This window comes from Aedes aegypti, chromosome 1 (assembly GCF_002204515.2).
Source record: "Aedes aegypti strain LVP_AGWG chromosome 1, AaegL5.0 Primary Assembly, whole genome shotgun sequence".
NCBI classification, from domain to species: Eukaryota; Metazoa; Arthropoda; class Insecta; order Diptera; family Culicidae; genus Aedes; species Aedes aegypti.
This window is the reverse complement of record NC_035107.1, coordinates 146,998,161-147,017,457: the sequence shown is the minus strand read 5'-3', so window position 1 is coordinate 147,017,457 and position 19,297 is coordinate 146,998,161. Positions and strand designations below refer to the sequence as shown.

At 35.8% G+C, this 19,297-nt stretch overlaps 1 protein-coding gene across 1 annotated transcript in view; it reads right to left on the bottom strand.

Moving 5' to 3' along the window:
• Positions 1 to 1,011: 1,011 nt before the first annotated feature.
• Positions 1,012 to 19,297, bottom strand: part of LOC5576013 (protein obstructor-E) — a 36,679-nt gene continuing 18,393 nt past the window's right edge. The window contains exons 2-5 of the mRNA XM_001662303.2: positions 1,784 to 1,981; positions 1,512 to 1,718; positions 1,234 to 1,447; positions 1,012 to 1,164 (exon numbers count right to left, since the gene is read on the bottom strand). Coding sequence (XP_001662353.1) covers positions 1,125 to 1,164; positions 1,234 to 1,447; positions 1,512 to 1,718; positions 1,784 to 1,981 — 659 coding nt within the window. The 3' untranslated portion in view covers positions 1,012 to 1,124. The remainder of the gene's footprint in view (positions 1,165 to 1,233; positions 1,448 to 1,511; positions 1,719 to 1,783; positions 1,982 to 19,297) is intronic.

Sequence of the window (19,297 nt, the reverse complement as noted above, 5' to 3'; positions counted from 1 at the left end):
TTTTGAGCCGTTTGAAGCCATTTTAAACCGTTTTAAGCCATGCCATTTTAAGCCGTTTAAAGCTGTTATGGTCCTTCTAAGCCATTTTAAGCCATTTTAAACCGTTTTAAGCCATTTGAAGCCATTTTAAGCCGTTTAAGCCATTTTAAGCCATTTTAAGCCGTTTAAAGCCGTTTTGAGTCGTTTTAAGCCATTTTAAGCCGTTTTGAGCCGTTTGAAGTTATTTTAAGCCGTTTTAAACCATTTCAAGCCGTTTTGAGCCGTTTTAAGCCATTTTAAGCCGTTTTAAGCCATTTTAAGCCATTTTAAGCCATTTTAAGCCATTTTAAGCCATTTTAAGCCGTTTTTAGCCATTTTAAGCCGTTTTAAGCTGTTTTAAGCCATTTTAAGCCGTTTTAAGCCATTTTAAGCCATTTTAAGCCGTTTTGAGCCGTTTGAAGCCATTTTAAACCGTTTTAAGCCATGTCATTTTAAGCCGTTAAAAGCTGTTTTTGTCCTCCTAAGCCGTTTTAACCGTTTAAAGCTATTTTGAACCCGCTGTGGTAATGATCTATAGGCTCACTTTACGCTCAAGCGTTTTGCAGTGCCCTGTTTAGGGCGCTGTTCGAGCCAATTGTGGTATAGAGCTACATGCTCTCATTTCGCTTATGCGATCTTCTATCTTCAAGGGACCCCACTCCCACTTCCTCTCTTCTTTTCTTTCCCTTTCCTCTCCCATAGGGTAGATGATGAAATAGGCTCAAATATGGCAATGGCACCTTTTGTGTTCAGTAGACCACATTCATACGATAGAGATACATTCATGTACTCGTCCGAATTGTTTCAAAATAAAGAAAAACAATTACCTTTCCTTATAATTCTAAGTCCCATACACCTAATTCGGCCACTCTCATAAGAAATCAGTGAGATGACCAATTTAGGAATCGAAGCAAAATCTCTGGTCGAAACTGGTTTTGGTGGCCTCAATTATTAATTAAATTAAATCGTAATAATGAAAAAAAAACAACCTTATTTCGAATGTTTACGTAAAAACGATTGTTTATTGTCTTAACTATATCGATTGATGTAGTTTTATGGATGATCAAAAATGAAAATTCTCGATGATCTACTATCTACTCAGCAGTCTAATGTTTCTTCTCATCACTGTCTTTGTACCAGTCCTCGCTGCAATACAAAGTGAAATCCCAATTAGGTTATGATTCTGACTGGATAAATTCCAAAGGTAAAACTCACCATCCAGGAACATTTTCCGGTGCGTCGCATCGTTCCGTTTCCTCGTTGTAGACCTCTCCGACCTGGCAGCCCAAGTCACGGGGTTCCACGCCATTCAGGCAAACGTAGAACCGTTGGCAGTCGGTTGGATGGGCGAACTTGGGGTGAGCAACAGTCTGACCAGCTTCATCGGTCTTCTGTTCCTTCGGGCAGGTGAATCCGTCCTTGAGCTTCTCTGTAAGGTTTTAAAGTGGTGTTAGAAACTTTATGTAGAGTGATTGATGCAAATTAGAACTTACTATTAGCCCCTGGATTGCATCCCTGGCGGCCGGCATCGTTAGGCCACACACAGGTTCCGCTGTATTCATCGAAGTGCAGTCCAGCAGTACACGTGATTTCGTTAGCCTCGCCCTCGATACAGTTGTAGAACACGTTGCAGACAGCTGGGTCTGGATGGGCAAAGAATCCGTTCTTCCGTGGGCATAGCGCATTGCCCTTTGGTTGCTCTGCGAGGAGGAAAATCGCGTTGTAATGAGATCTATGTGTATGCAGACGCAGAATCGATACTCACGTAATTCTACACGGTCTCCGCAGTCAACGTTGAAAGGCTGATCACATTTGTTGATTTTTCGGATTGTGGGATCGAACACTAAACCATCCGGGCATAACCTTTCGGTGGCGCGTCCATCGTAACATTCGTAGAATTTGTCGCACTGAATGGAATCTTCATACTGGCCATCCTTGGGTGGGCATTTGAACTGCTGCGCATCTGTAACGAAATAACGATGAAAATTAACATTTGGTAGTAATGAAATGGTTGGTTACTTCAAAGAAAACGGCTAAGATGGAAAATTGTCGAAAGTATTTTGTATTTTCTTAATAAGTGCAACTAACGGAATATAATAGTCTTAAAAGTACGTTGGCAAAATATAAATTAGTTTAGAATTGTAACCTAATCATAATTAATCCTAATCATATTTTATTGGTTAAAGGCTGAAGAGTTTTTGAAAGCTTGTTTGAAACAGACTGTGAGCATGTTTTCAAGTTGCAATATCAAAAATTTGTTTGGTTCTGTATCAATCCAAGCCAAATATGTGCCGTTGTGTAATGATAGCTTAAGTTGTTTCCACGACAAGATGTAATAGCTGATAAGATCTTTATCTACACTGCAAGCATAGATTTACTAGTGATAGAACAATAGAAACAAGAAAAATCTTTCTACACATGTTCTATAAGTAACATTCATTGGAAGCTTTACCCGTATCCGCCCAGCAAATGGAAAAAGTTCAAATTGCTGCCATTTCGGCAATTCTTGGCGAATTGCCTTTGTTTTAGGTCGAATGAAATCAACAGGATGTCTAGTTTTACAACCAGTATTTTTTACAACAAGAGCGAATGCATGGGATCAATATCCGACAAGCTGAATCTAACAGAATTCACAAGTTATTGAGTTAAGATCAGTTTTTTTTTTACAACAAATCCATATCTAGGAAGACAAAAATGTTTGCACTCAAACCGTCAGTTTTAGATATATGGTGTCTTTGGAAAAGATTTCGCATATTTTTAGACATTTTTTCAGAGATGTGAAACTTTGGTGGCCCGTATTGATCAGAATATAAATTTTTTTTGCTGATGCATTTAAACCAAGACAATGTTCTACAATGTTTTAGAACAACAAGATTCGGAGCAAATTTGCCGAATAACCCAAAATTCTATGTGATAATTTCTCGCAAAAACTTTGTTTCGAGCACTTTTAAAACATTCAATTGCACAACTTTTTGCCAAGAAAAACTACTGTTCTATCTTTCATGGTTGCAGAGTTATCAGAGATTTTCCTCCAAAATATGATTATTTTTAAATGTCGATATCTCTGAATGACGCTAACAGATCGCACATCTTTTGGCGTCATTAGAAATATTATCATTCTCTTTGTGCGTGGCAAGAAAACTGTGAGGACGTTTTTTGTTTGAAAATATTAATTGAATATTGAAAATGATGTGTATTAGAACGAAAAACGTCCATAACTTGAAAAATAAACGAGATAGCTTTTTGGTAGTTTCAGCAAAAATGTTCTCAATTGAAAGTTTCAAAAGTGTCTAACTCCTCTAATCTAATCTAAGTATTCATAAATTAATGTTTTAGTATATATTCACCATAAACCAAAGTTTATTTGTAAAATAAGAGACAAATTTGCTAGTACAACTAAAACAACTGTAGCAAAAGTCATTAGAAGTTCAATAAATGAATTATCAGATAAGATTAATCGCAGTAAGCGGAATCTAAGTAGAGAAGTTCGGGCTTTGGGTTTGAAAGCCCGAAACCCGACCCGAACCCGGTGGACTCAGGGTTAGCATTAGCATTAAGCATTTCGCACAAACTCGTAGGTGGTACAGTCCTAGACCATTGTATGAGGGTTGCCTCCTTTTCGTCCGTTACCAAAGTCAGAAATTTCTGACTAACCTCTAACTTTTAGACAAGATTGACGCATCCTCCAATAATCGAGAGCTGTCCTGGCCACGTCCTTGCGAAAGCTGGGGAATGGGAAAGGATGATTTATAGGGATCAATAAGAACTTAAGAAAGATGCAGAGAACTCTACAACCTCTTATAGGTGTTACGGGATGTTGTGGAATGTTGATGGAAAGGGTAGTGCCATAGGATACGTTTGGTAGACGTTCTGGCCGACAAATGGTTAATATTTACGCATTATGATAATGCGCTCCTGATTAGAACAAATTCATTAAATTCCTTTTTTCTTTTTGAAACTCCTCTGCAATCCGTTGTTCCTCTAATAAAGAACAATAGTGTAAGCCGTAACTTGGCACTGCCCATCAAAACGCACGCACCGCGTACATACAAACTGCGGTTCATAACCTATCACGAACCGAGTTTCCGCGAACCACATTTAATTTTTTAATCAACGCGCTCAACACACACACAGAAGGTAAAAAACAAGTCGCACAAAACGAATTCAATTTCAAAATCAAAACGCCATCACAGAGCACTTTCGAGCAAAACGCAAGAAAATCATCTTCCGAAGAAAAAATACCCTTTTGTTTCCACAGAACATTTGCACGTGGCATAGCACCATCACAAGCCGAATCGAAAAAAAAACTCGGAGCGAGGTAAGCGTGACACAAAATTCAAAACGCAGCCGCCCGCGAACACGGCTTGCTGCGATCCCCGAACCCGGCGAGCTCAGGGTTGAATATAAAAAAAATTGGGTACGGGCCGGGCTTGTTGCAGTAGCACGCTAATCAGTCTACCCAAAAAGGGGTAAAATTTACCCATAATTGCCAAGAAGAGCACACACAGTTTATGAGGTATTTGAATTTGAGCGAAATTATGGAAAAATACCCAAATATGAGAACTTCATTTATCTTTTCTTTGCTAATTTCCAATAATAATAATATTAAACGTTCATATTTTATTTTTCACCCAAATACCCATATTGAGGCAAAACGACTTTACTTATGGGTGAACTTTACGAATTTGTATTTGTAAATTTTACTCATATTATGAGTCTCATATAAAAAAAAACTGTAAATGGGTGAGTCAACTGCCTGTTTGTTGATAAACTAACTTTAGCGTGCAGGTCTAGCTTCTGATCGATGACCTAAGACAGACATTTGGAACTTACATCTTATCTTAAATAGATAAGAAAATTACAGATACCTTCATATCGCCTCATATACATTACGGGAAGTTAGACGTTGTTAATGTGAAGGAATTCATCAAAGGATACGTTTTGTTATCGTTTAAGGTTGATTAACCACACATGGATCTCTGTCAAAACTGGTTTAGCCAATAATTTCCATTCTATCAACTGCTTAGATTCAACTTATTGTGGTTGTTCTCATATCATTTATTTAATTTGCTTTGTTTTTTCATACACTTATTTTGGTTGTTTAAAAAAGACACCCACACGTTAATGCTTCCAGTGGGCATTTTGCCCTGTGAAGGAAGCACCACACTAGACAACGGACTAGCATGCAACGCCCAATGGTACAGTCGGAGAACATTTCTCACGAAAAGTTTTCCGGCTTGCAGCGGGAATCGAACCCACACTCCTTAGCACGATGCGGCTAAATGCCTGGTAACACTAACCGCACGGCTACGAAGCCCACAATATGGTTGTTATATCCTTATGCGTTGATTTGTTATGAATATTTTGTATAAGACACTTTGAGAACTTTTGCACATTTTTGCTGAAGCCACTATAGAGTTAACTCAAGTCTAATCTCAAATTATGGACTGTTTCGTGCTATATTATATATCATTTTTTTAATTCAATTCAGATTCTTCACATAAAAAACATCGTAAAAGTTCTTTCTAATGGCGTCGAAAGATTCAGGATCCGTTTGCGCCTCCTAGGGATATCGACATTTGAAAACAATCATTTTTTCGAAGAAAATCTCTGAGAACTCTACAACCATATAAGATAACTCAGAAGATTTTTAAGCAAAAGTTGCGCAATCAAAAGTTCTAAAAGTGATCTGAACAAAGTTTTTGCGAGAAATTATAGCATAAATAGATATCGAAAAAACTGCAACAGATTTATAACAACATTTGTTATATTTTTGACATTGCATATGTGAGTTTGTTGTAAATAACATCCGAAGTTATGAACGTTACATCATACTGCAGCATATTGAAATCATATCATATTTTGTAACAAACACCACTTTGGATTAAAAACAATTAGGGTAAAAACTGTATTTTACTCAATATGAGATAAATGTGTTTAAGTGGGTAAATATATATTTAGTAAATGACTGATATTAAAAAAAATCACCGATTTGGACTTGACACCCCTACTGCTGTAGCTATTCCCGATCAAAGCTTGAGATCATATTGAAAATCAATTTTGATGTCGCGAATTTTGATAACTCAGTTTGCTATCATTTTGGTAAGTTTAATGGTTAAAATATCAAAACTGAGATCAGAAACATCATGGAGGACAAATTGAAATCTCATTGAGATGTACATATTTTCGATTTCCAGACATGATGACTATGCATATCTAAAAGTCAATCCCGTTCAAAGTTACGATTTATCTTATGAAAATAAATTGTAAAAAATATGTAATTATGAAGCACATATGTAAATCTGCTGTGAGTGAGCCAAAAGCACCACCGTGAGCTTTAAAGAACATAAAAAATGAACACGTTAGCACTCCTTTTTCTCAGTCGATGATGATCACTGTTTCCAAATCGTTCTGAATGGTCAGTGAAATGCGATCAAAACAATCATCAATTGGAAAGAAAAAGCAATGCTAACTTGTTCAATTCATTCACTCGTCGGTACATGTGTTACGCACAATTCAACTTTCATCCGGTTGCGAAGCTGTGTTCGATCTTTGGGCATTTTTGTAATTTATTGCCTCAAGCAACATGTAAGCAGTTGATGGTCAATTATTTCATAGATTTCTTATGTCTTATGATTCCCGTTGACTAGGGCTTGAAGAAATAATGTCCATGTGTGTTTTCTATCTATCTATCTATCTATCTATATCTATCTATGAAAATAAAAATGGAGTGGTGTTTGTGTGTCACGAAATGGATTCTGAACGGGTCAACCGATTTTAATGATTATTTTTCCGTTTTATTCGTCAAGAGGTTCGACGCGTTTGTATGTATAAATATCCCAGGATATTCACCGGAAAATTAGAAAAAATGATAGTAAACGGAACTGTCATTTTGAATGGGACTATCCACAGCGTTTTTCAACAGCCTACTTGATAGCAAGACGAAGTTTGCCGGGACCACTAGTACCACATATATTGAGAAAACTGTGATTTCTGAGTACTGTGGCGAACAAATCTGGATCAAACAATGTTAAAACTCAATTTTATCTTATTAGCGTCTTCGACAAACTTTAACAGAATAAAACTATCTTGCAAATAGTGGTAATAGCAAGTGGTTGGAATGCATACTGCGATCAAAGAAAAATGCTTTTTCTTGCAAGAAATTTCCCACGCATCGAGGTAGGCGATTACTTTTCTGTTGAAGTGCATACTTCCCTTAACATAATTTTTGTTTTTTTTTTTTTGTTTGTAACATCCTTAAAACATATTCTGGGATAATTTTGTTATAATTAAAATAAGATTTGTCGTGATCTATTTGGTGCTATTTTCGTATAAAATAAATGTTATTTTAACTACTAACGTTATGTGTTTTATAACAACTGATAACTACATAACTATAACTACATCATATTGAAGAAAAACATTCTATTATATTATTGTTTCTTTCATCTGGTCGGAAAGTTATGAACAATAACATAATTTGCAATAATTTTGTTCTTTTAACATCATTGAAACACATTCTGTAATAGTTTTGTCATAATTATGATAGAATTTGCTATATTTTTATCTTATTTGGAGCAAAATTTGTTTAGATTTTTTGTTAGAATACGAACGGTACATATTTTATAAAAAGTGGTGATTTAACAAAATCATATCAGGGGAATAAAATCTTGTTTCTTCCGTCTAATCGGGAAGATTTAAAAAATCCGATTAATTTAAAATTTAACATGTACGACTGAGCAATACATTTTATCTCAAAAATCAAATCAACTGAAAAAACATGAGCTGATTCTTGAATAGCCATCAATTTCGAAACGACATGATAGATGTAAGGTTCATTGCGCGTGTTAAAAATAAGGTATTTTGTGATTTTGCATGATTAAATTATTGATGTTATTGTGTCTTCTAAATCCTTGGACCTTGGTAGTAAGTCCTAGAAAATTCTCAAATTTTTTCTCAAATTTGCATAGAAAACACAGATTAGAGAGAAACAAAAAAAATGTTACATCAACTTGTAAAACTGGACAATTGTTTCAAAATTGATAACATATCGTTACGAAGCTATACATAATCGATATCTCGCCACTGATTCAAAGTTGCTAAAAGCAAGTTTTATATATCTTTCACACAATTAACGTTGCATCTTCTAATTACAGAGAGTTTATATAAATGTAGAATTATCTAAAATGAAAAAGACAGTTCGTTTGAAACAAATCTCTGAACAGAATTGATATCAGGTTTGTATAATTCATATACACAAACACGTTTCAGTTACAAACTTGATTTGTATTATAATTCAAAATCATTGATTTAAACTTTAAAATTGTAACTAATTGATCTCAAGATCTTTCCAATTCACCATAGGACTACAAAGTGGTCGAACGGTAAAAAAAATACGTTCAATTCAAATGCTTTGGTGAATTTCAACATGGAGAACATATACTGTAGGCTTCGTGGCCGTGTGGTTAGTGTCGTCAGACAATGAGCGCATAGTGTCATGGGGTGTGGGTTCGATTCCCCCTGCAGCCATTGAAACTTTTCTTTCAGAAGACGGTGTCCCTGTCTTTTAATATAACTCAAAACACAGTTTGAAAGTATGAAACATTTTCTAACTACATCTATATCTTATAATTATCATAGGGTAAGTGATCCATTAGTTCCACAACACCCACGTGTTCCTATAGTTGCGGTAGTGCCATTTTCACTGATTTCAATCATTTCTTTTTCAAAAAAAACTGGGGTTGGACATGCTTCCATGCTTGAAGGTATAAGGTCATGAATTTTCCCAGATATTTTCGAGCAAATCCCTTTCAAGTTCTTAAAGCAATCTGCTCAAGTTCCTCTATCTCTCTCAAGAAATCTTCAGTTGGGCACCCATCAACAAGATGTTCTAGTTTCCCCCTTGAATGATGTCTCGACAAATTCCAGGAATCCTTTTTTCATTCAATTGTTAAAAGGACACCATGAATTAATGGTTACATCCTGCAGCCTAACATGGCTATGGACAAATACCTACACCTTTTGCTGACTTCGCACGCACTTCTTGAAACACGTTACCTACAGGACATACAGGTCAAACTACCTCGTTCAATGGCTAGGTCCCACACTGTTGCTAATATCACCGAGCTGGTTTTCATTTTTATTTTGTTTTTTTCACCAAAGAGCAATACGGTAGGAAACAACTTTCGAAAAGGCGTCCACCACAACACACCTTGGAGACACAAATTATCGAAAGCATGTAGATCCAACCATGGAGCCAAGCCATTAGTGTTATCGACCACTTTTCGAAGTCCGCCGGCATAAGGCATGGCATGGTACTTACAAAAGGCAAAGACAGGACATGCGCACGTGCAAGGCCAACCGGTTGAACTACATAATGACAAGTATGCTCACGATCGAGACAATGCTGATGATTATGATGATGCAATCTGTTTCCCATCGATATTTTTTGGTTGGAATCGATTATGAGGAATTATTGTAACACTGAAGAATTGAAGAAAACATCCAAAGTCAATGAGGTGTCCTAAACCACCTATACCATGCATTGAGGATAAATTCGGTACATAATCAATTGCCTTTCCCAAATTGGAGCAAACGACATTAACACCAATCAATCGCTAACGGATTCATAGAAAACGTGTCATTCGAATGTACTCATTCACCAAGTACAGAACCGCCCGCCTTAACAATAGAGTCGGCCCAGCGCCAAGCCAAGTTCAAGCCCACCCCTCACTCTCCGTTGCACATTCCTCCATACAAATGAGACTGAGAGCTAATAAAATAGGCACCATTCGCCAGAACAATTCAACCACGATCCGGGTCTTCTTCGTAGTGTTTGTCTTCTTATGGCGCGACGACGTGTCGAACGCTTAGGATACCCTACTTAGAGCGGATCAGTAACCATGAAACACTTTTCGGCGTGAACCTCTACTGCTGAACTCGAAGCAATAAAGTCTGCCATTCATTGAAAGTTGGATGGTACTTCGAGCGTGTCATCAGACTTATGCGGATTTGATGAACTGGCACAGGAGTGCGGGTCAGAAACTTTTGACGTGCTACCGCTTTCAGCGGTTCAGTGAAATCCATTACTTAAACACTTGGAAAATAGAACCGAACTTGGTGTGCACTGGAACTTCAATTTACGCTAAATCGGGGGTTCGTAAATTGAAACAATTCGTAAACGTGTCCAAGAACACCTCCGAGTTAATATTCAGGAACTAATTTCATGAAATCTCTTCAAGGATTTTTCCGATATGTTTTTTATTGATGCCTCCAGTAACTTCTTCATAAATTGCTTCAAAAATATGTCTTCCAGGTTTTATCAGGAATTCGTTGATTTTGAAGGATTCCAATGTGAATTCTTTCAGGAACTTATCGTAGGATTGCTTCATATTTTTCTGAAAAACTTGCATATTTTATTCAGATCTTCTTCAAGGATTATTTTTGATATTTCTTCATGAATGCTTTTGAAAACGTATCAAAAATTCTTCCTGGATTTGTCCATGCATTTCATAAAAAATATCTAAGAATTCTTCTAAAAAATTCCAAAGATTTTTTTTAGATATATCTTTATTACCCCATACGTGCCCGTAGTAATACATCTAGAAACCAGTAAAAGGAATACTCATGGGTGTTGTGACCAAGAAATGGCTCAGTAAATAATAGATACCCTATGTAAACGAATGCATGGAAACCCATAATTTGAATAGCAAGGTTCATATTGTATTATACTCTATTATACTCAGATCAAATAAATATCGGCTGGCTCGGTAGACGAGTCAGAAGTTTACTCTGGCACATCATGAAGTTCAAGTGTAGTGTATTTATTTCTGTTGTTTCCCCCTTTGGACAAATGTATGGATATTACAGTTTGGCGACGAGAGAAAAACTAACGACGCGTGTGAAGTGTAAAAAGCGCAAAAGTTATGCTAGCTCGGTAATCAGCTGTGATGCATGATTCGGTTTTACAGTTGCAATATGGTGATAGTGACCTATTATTGACGGCTAATACCCAGTTCAGCTTAATGGCTGTAACAATAGTTTGTGTTACCAGCTCAATGGCTGTAACAATAGTTGTCCAAGTATGTGCCGCATTTGTTTCCAAATGGAGAATCGCCACGGCGCGGCGCCTCGACTGGCGCAGATTTTTGCGAAGAAGTTTTAATGTTGTGTATTGCCTACTGGCATATGTTATGAGCTGTAGTGCTATGTTACGCATCGATTGCAATGGCAATACCAAATATATTGGAAAAGGATTTTGTTTGAGAATGCGTAGAGTAAAAATTAAAAATGTGGAGAGTTACCTCATATAAATTGATTTGACCAATGAATTGATTAATGAAATGTCGGAATGGCAATGATGGACGAGCCTGATTTAACAGTGGAGAGCTTCTTGGGTACGGATTGATCAGAAGCTGGCTATACAGAACACTTCGTGGTGAGGCATAAGGTACGTAAGATTACCGATAACGTGTAAAGATAAAAATAACAGCGAGTAAAAAAAAAAGCTTTTTTTAGTGTGAAAGGGAATAGAAATGTGTATTGTTTTTCGACTAGCAGAATAAAATTGAATAGTTTCATAATATTTCTTGTAATGATTGTAACGTAAAAGGTAATTTTTATCTGTAGGCTTACATTATTCGGTGGTAATGTTATTAGGCTATTTGAGTGTTGTTTTTCAATACGTAATGACTGTAATCAACATAATGATAGTTTTCATTTGGAAATAATCATTGTCAGATCTTTGTTTGATAGCCATTATGGATGATAGTTTTGTGAAAAAATAGTTGTGTTGTTCAAAGTGATTTCGATTAATGATTGATTAGTATGTTTAGTTTGATATTAGTCGAGCTCTGAAGAATAAGAAAATAAATACGACAATTTCACCATCTTGTTTGTAAAATGCAGATAAGCATTATTATAGGGGGAAGGACTGTTGTGACCAAGAAATGGCTCAGTAAATAATAGATACCCTATGTAAACGAATGCATGGAAACCCATAATTTGAATAGCAAGGTTCATATTGTATTATACTCTATTATACTCAGATCAAATAAATATCGGCTGGCTCGGTAGACGAGTCAGAAGTTTACTCTGGCACATCATGAAGTTCAAGTGTAGTGTATTTATTTCTGTTGTTTCCCCCTTTGGACAAATGTATGGATATTACAATGGGGATCTCTTCAGTGATTCTACCAAAAGTTTGCCATTTTTTTCCTCAAGAGATTCTTCCAAGTAGGACTTGAATTAAGGATGCCTTTATTTCTTCAAAGAATTTATGTGGAAATAAGACACCTTATGGAATCTTCAGAAAATTAAAAAGTAATCTTCATTGAGTTTTTCCAAGGATTCTAACAAATATTTCTTCAGCGATTTCTACAAAAAAAATGTTCAAGTATTCGTTTACATATATCTCCTCGAATTCTATCTAGGATTCCTACTCGGCCCTCACCATGTATTCACCTTTGTCTATGTTAAGCTGTTCAAAGCAATAAATTATAGAGAGAAATGGTTGCGAACCACACGTGAAATGTGTTCATGATATATGAAAGAGGTTTTTTCATGAATCAATTGCATACTAAGTAAAACTCATTACTATTGTGAATGTAAAATACGAATCTTAGACTAAAAAATTCAATGATGTAAAAACTTACAGAATTCTGGACATTTCCAGATAGTTCCCGGTATTGAGTAATATTGGTCAATTTGGTACCGTCATCCGCGATATCATTGATCAGCGGGGTAACATTGATCGAAATGACTCATCTCATAAAAAGTTCGTATCATCATTTATTGATAAAATATTTCCAAACCATGTATTGCGCTTCTTTTTCTTATATGTGGTGAATCGAAATCCAGACAGTACCAATATCCGGACACTTCGGTAAAATTCATTGAATTATCGAATAATATTACATTATTTTGTTTAATTTTACTCATAACTTCTAGTTACAATTCCAAACATATTACTATCAGTTACAATCTAGTTACCATTGCCCGTTAATTATTAAAGCTAAGTATGCTGTTTCGCTCAAGAAAAGTAAAGAAATTCCTTGACTGAATGGGTCAAGAAATTTCCTACAGAGGGTTCCCTTTGAAGTGACATTTCTTCTCAACAGCGTACTGCGATCAGAAAAATGTGTTTTTCTGAACCAATTCTGGGAAGAAATTTTCCACGCATCGAGATAGGCGATTCCTTTTCTTGTCAGTAGCAAACCAGCCTTAAAAAATAAAAAGCAACTAGCTGCTTAAGATAAACGTCACTTTCTGGTAGTGGAAGTTATTTTGATTATAGCGTCGTCGAGCCCACCATAAGTTTTAGCTGGCGATAATGTTTGCAAAAATGTAATATTTACGAAGTGTTTCAGTGCTATTGTGGACAGAAGGATAGTTTAACCATTTGGAAACACGGCAGTGGTGGATTATAGTGTAAATATGAATTTTAAAGCGCGAACTTAGGCTGTCCGGGAAACTGTGCAAGTGTCGTTAAATCCGGACATCATAGTAAAGTCCTGTTATGTTTCTATGTAAAAGAATATTTGTAAGTGAGACTTGAGAATATATCATAAAAAATGTTTTAAGTGCTCAGATGTCCTTTTATGCGGAAAAACTTCAATATTTTTCTGTAGTTTGTACCACGAGCAGTTTATTCTGAATCTTGAGCTGCGGATTAGGTAAACTTTGTGTTAATGTGAATAGATTCCATTCTTTCAGGCTGCATAGATCACATGTTAATATGAAAAGCTTGTAAATGTTGTTATTAATTCAATGAGGGTATTATTGAATCAGTATTATACGAAAATTTCGTATCACAGCATGACTGTCCGGATTTTGATTCTAAAGTTTCCGGATTTGAAAACAAAGCTTGCTTCAGGTGTCCGGATTTAAGGACACGATATGCCTTTTCATTTCAATGTTTTTCATGGCATAATCGTTATTTTTACCATTAAATTGTTTGTTACTACAATGATTAAGTTTAAAACTGTTGGTAACACAAGATGGCTGCATTTAAATCCAAATAAAACACATTGAAATTGAAGTTTAAACAATTGCCTCTGCTTAAGCGTCCGGATATTGATACAGTACGGTATTCAAAAATTAGGATTTGTGCAAAAATTGCGTTGAATTCATGGGAAAATTTGACAACTTTTCGAAACAATGATTTCAATGGTTAAGGATGGCACTGCCGAAGATTCACGTCTCACATAAGTTTTGCAAGCGATATGAGCAAGCAAATAGCGGTTCTCACTAAAAATGACACTGACTGCAGAAACCGATTATATTATCAAAACTTTCATAAGAATATTTAATTAGGCATCAATAACGAGTTACTGTAGAGCAGGGTTTCTCAACCAGTGGTCCGCGGACCCCTAGGGGGCCGCGACAACCTTTCAGGGGGTCCGCAAATCCATTGAGAAATAAGTGTCGATTGATTAATAAATGTAAACATCTCATACTAAGTTCCTTTCAAGAAAGCATTTGATGTATCAAATATTATTGAAATATAACTTATTTTTCCTTTCGTAACTACGCAAATGAAAATGAACAAGAGGATTATTTTATCTGCACACAGTCGTTATAATTCTATTCATTAAACACTGCTCAATGTTTCAACAGTGTGATCTTGAAAGTGAAACTGGGATCGTTTCTAAAGGATTTTTTGAAATATTAGCAGCTTAATCCTTGTTAGTTATAATTTTGCAAGTTTACTGATGAGATCTTCGAATAGTTCCTCTGTTTCCAGGCAGTTATAGGTAGGATTGAAAAAAAAAATCTTTCACATAGTGATCATTAGTAGATATCTGCGAAATTACTTGATGGATATGTGACAAAGTTTTCAGAGAGTTCTTGGAGAAAATTTTAACGAATTCATCCCACGGCTGATAAGTTACTCCTGAGTAGCCAATCATAGACTTCCTTAAAATATCAATTGATACCATGTTAAGCGAGGATTTTTTGAATTTCTGAAAGAGTCCTTGAGTAAATCTTGTGAAACTTTTCATACAACCTTGTGAATCTCGAGACTATCTTCAATGAACTACTGTGATTATCTCATCACTTATTCCCGGTACTTTTGATTTATTTTGGCAGGAGATTTTTGGAGATTTCTTGAAGGCTACAGAACTCATATTTTGCAACGAGTCATAATTTTTATTCCTTGTATTCACACAACACGCATTATTTTTAACGTTCATGGAAGGTAATGAGACACGATAAAGAAATAGAACACATAATATCCACTTTTGGGTGCCGATCACTGTGTCACTACGTGTAACATTCGCTGATACTCTCTCATTCTTGTTGTTACAAATTTTAAGCAAAACATAAATCTCTCAAATGGCTCGATATCGTAGCCGTCCTGAGTGCTCTCTCGTCACGTACCATGATAGAGAATGAATACCAACATTCATAGAGCTCTCCGAATGCGATGTCACGAACTGTTATGATTCATGAACTGTTAAACTCTCTGAACATGGATCGATCGGCTTATTCTGATCAAAATCCAAATTCTGGTTGGTTCACGAAAAACTAAGTTATTAACGTTTAAAATCTTCCCCAATTTGTTACACGTACCAATCTCCGTAATCAAAAAGTGCACAAATCTTTACATTATCTATGATGAATTTCAAACTTTTTTTTGTACTCCTGCCTAATGACAAGTACTTATGTCTGACAAATAACTTTGAGATCTTTGAGAGATATCTCATCAGGATCCATTTTTGGGGGTCCGCAGGTTGTTTGTAGATCTTCAAAGGGGGCCGCAGCTTCAAAAAAGTTAAGAACCACTGCTGTAGAGAATGTAAAATTTTCTTGGGAAATTGCTTACTTTTAGGCGTATTCCGCGGTTCGAGGTGTTTTTAATATTAAAATAACTCAAAGAGTAAGCGTTTGGCCTTCATATTCGGCTTCAGAAGCCATGATTAAAGTAAGTTACGATATTTTCAATATTACCGATCGTTGTTTACACAGGTGATCAATGTTACCCCATATCAGCTAAATAAAAAAAATCGCTGAAAACTCGTTTTTTAAATAAAAAACTTGCAACATTTGTATTTTCAAATGAAATTTTGTATAAATATTAAAAAAAAAACTATTCAATGTTACCCCGGATTACGGTACTGAAACCATCATCAAAATTCATATTTATATTTTTAAATTTATTTCTGTACGCTACAGAAACAACAATATTGATCATAAATAGGCACAAATACCGCATTAAATAAATAGTTTTTGAATTACGAATTTAGCGGCTTAGGTGTCCGGTACTAGAAAGTCTCCCCCTAGTATTGATTTTTTTCAAAAAATTTTCCTCTAAATATATTTTTTAAATTCTCTATTTCTTGAGTAATCCTGCCAAAGATTCTTTCTGGATTTTTGAAATAGATTAGTTCAAGCGTCACTTCAAGAATTTTTTATCTAATTCCCCTATGCGTTTTTCTAAGGATATTCCAACACATTTCATTGATTGTTCGGGAATTTCTTCAGGGATTCCTCAGATGACTTCTTTCTTGGAAGGCTTTGGGTGATTTCTCCATATATACCGGCTAGAGTTTTTCGGGTTTTCTTGAATTAATTGCGGTGTCTATGTGAATTTTATTTTTGAACATTCGTGTTCTTGTATCTTTAGGGATTTGTGCAAAAAATCCAAATTACCAATTATTCTCTCTAGCAAATAATTCATGGGTTCCTTAAAAGACCCCTTCATATATTCCAGCGATAATTTCATCATGTTCTTCCATGTATCTTTTCAGAAAAGATGTCTAGACTTTATCCCAGATTCTCTCCAAAGATTCATGTAAGAATTTATCAAACTACTATTGCTTCTTCGACGGATAATCCTCCCAGAATTGAAAAAAATCTGACAGGAATTTTATCAGCAACTTCTCCGAGTATTCTTTTAGGAATGGTTTTGAAATTTCATTGGGAAATCCTTATGAATTTTATCAGGAATAGTTACAGATAAACAAATAGGGTTTCGTTCTACTTCCTCGTAAACGCTATTATTCATCGTATCAAACTTAAAATGTTCCACTACGGCAGATATTCAAACCTACCTGCAACATAGATTCATTTTCCAAGTTTGATTTTGTGAAAGATTTAGTTTCGGATCCTAAATTGGTCAACCACATTGATTTCTTATGAGAGTGGCCAGATTAGGAGTAGCCTGGCCAAATTAGGTGTATGGGAGTTGAAATTATAAGGAAAACGTATTGTTTTTCGTATGTTTTGAATCAATTCGGACGAGTAAATGAATGTATATCTATCATGTGAATGTGATCTACTGAACACAAAAGGTTTCATACTGATTGGCTATGTAAAACGGCGTATAATCCACTATGGCTACAACTGGCGTATGGCCGAAACCGGTGCTTCTACCCTACATTCATTTACTCGTCAGATTGATTCAAAACATATGAAAAACAATTCATTTTCCTTATAATTCTAACTCCCATACACCTAATTTGGCCCGGGCACTCCTAATTTGGCCACTCTCATGAGAAATCAATGCAATTGGCCAATTAAGGAAACGAAATTAAATCTATGGCCGAAACTGGTTCCGTTGGCTTATATTGACCAACGGGATATTCAAAGCGAAAAAATAATTTTAGCTCAGTTTTGATATTTTAGACACATAATATGGATTGACAGCTTGCATTTCACATATTTGTATAATAAATACGGCTTCCTTTTTATTTTTAATCGACATTTTTTCTTAGGCTGGCCAAAACCGGTGCTTTTACCCTATAATGTGGCCACTATATCATGGAATTAAGAAAAACGCATCAGCGTGAACCTTTTTAAAGTCGATTGGATTGGATAACCATGTGTCCAGTATTTGATATGACCATTTTTGGGACCCGGGACCAATCTTCCAAAATCATCATTGCACAAGAGAGATTTAAAAAGCATGCCTTGAAAAATTTCATTTAGTGAATGAATCCTGGCATTTCATTACTTCTGTGATCACTTGATCCAAAATATTGCACCATTTATGCAAACCATTTCAGATGCTTTGGATTCGAATATTTCTGATGTTGAGATGTCGCACCAAATAGTTTAAAGTGAACAATTGAAATAAATGCCATGGGAATTCACTGATGTCTGTATAACAATCCCATATAATACGTTACCGATATTTTCCGCAGAATTTTGGAAAGGTGCATACAATGCAAAATTTCTGTAGCGGCCATTTAAATGTATAGGGACCTCAAGGGAAGCATCTAGTCGAGTTCAACATGTGATCTTACAATAAACTGGATTGGGTCAAATAAAATAATGCCTATACGACAGTGGTAGCAAAATCTGAATCTAACTTATGTCCCCTAAAGTTTTAAGGGATGATGAGGAAGTTTCGAAACAACACACATTCTACGGTTGGGTTACTTCACTCTAGTTATGACCAGATTTGGTCGAATATGAGTTGCTATGGCTCAATTGTGTTGCTCGCGTTAGGTCTGAGATTCCATACGTGCCTTATGAAGGTGGTTTACGGTAAAAATGTGCCACGTAATAAGTGAGCTGTATCCTAAAACTGTGCAAAAATTAAAAACAAAAAAAACTGAAACTGGGATAGAAGTTGTAAATCACTGACAAATTTTTTTTTGAATCCGTAAGTATTCGCTGAGCGGTAAGGGTTTTAGTATTTTTGCTTTCACTCAGGCATATACGGGTTATTGGGAATTTCTCGTCGTACTTATTGGTACGACGAGAAATTCCCAATAACCCGTATATGCCTTAGTGAAAGCAAAAATACTGCACTGTTTTGTATGGAATTTTGGCGTTTACTGGCTTTGTTAAGGGGACACGGGAGACCGTGTTATTTTCCCTATCTTTTGTCTCACTCTAACAATTATCATCAAAACTTTGCCGAAGCAAATCTCGAGTTTTAGTGAACCGATGAAGCTGAAAATTTAATCGATTGTGCACCACATATATAGAATATAGTGATAAATTTTTCACATCCCTATATTGAGTGGTACTTGAGATCTGCTTCTTCAAATGGATAGGATGATTATAATGACGTCCCGTGCGGCCTTAATTACTAATTTCATGAAAGAGTGAAACAAAAAGCATGATTTTTGTGTGGAGGTCTATATATAGTCTCTGTTTAATTACCACGCGATGCTCACACGCAAAAATGCACTGGCAAAAATAGCTCTCAGTCAATTTGAAAGTGCTCATGAGAATACTAAGCACTTTCGCAGGAAAGAGAAAAGAGAGAAGAATATTCTCTGACAATTTACTGACACAACAACATCGCGATTGGGTGGGTCAAGTT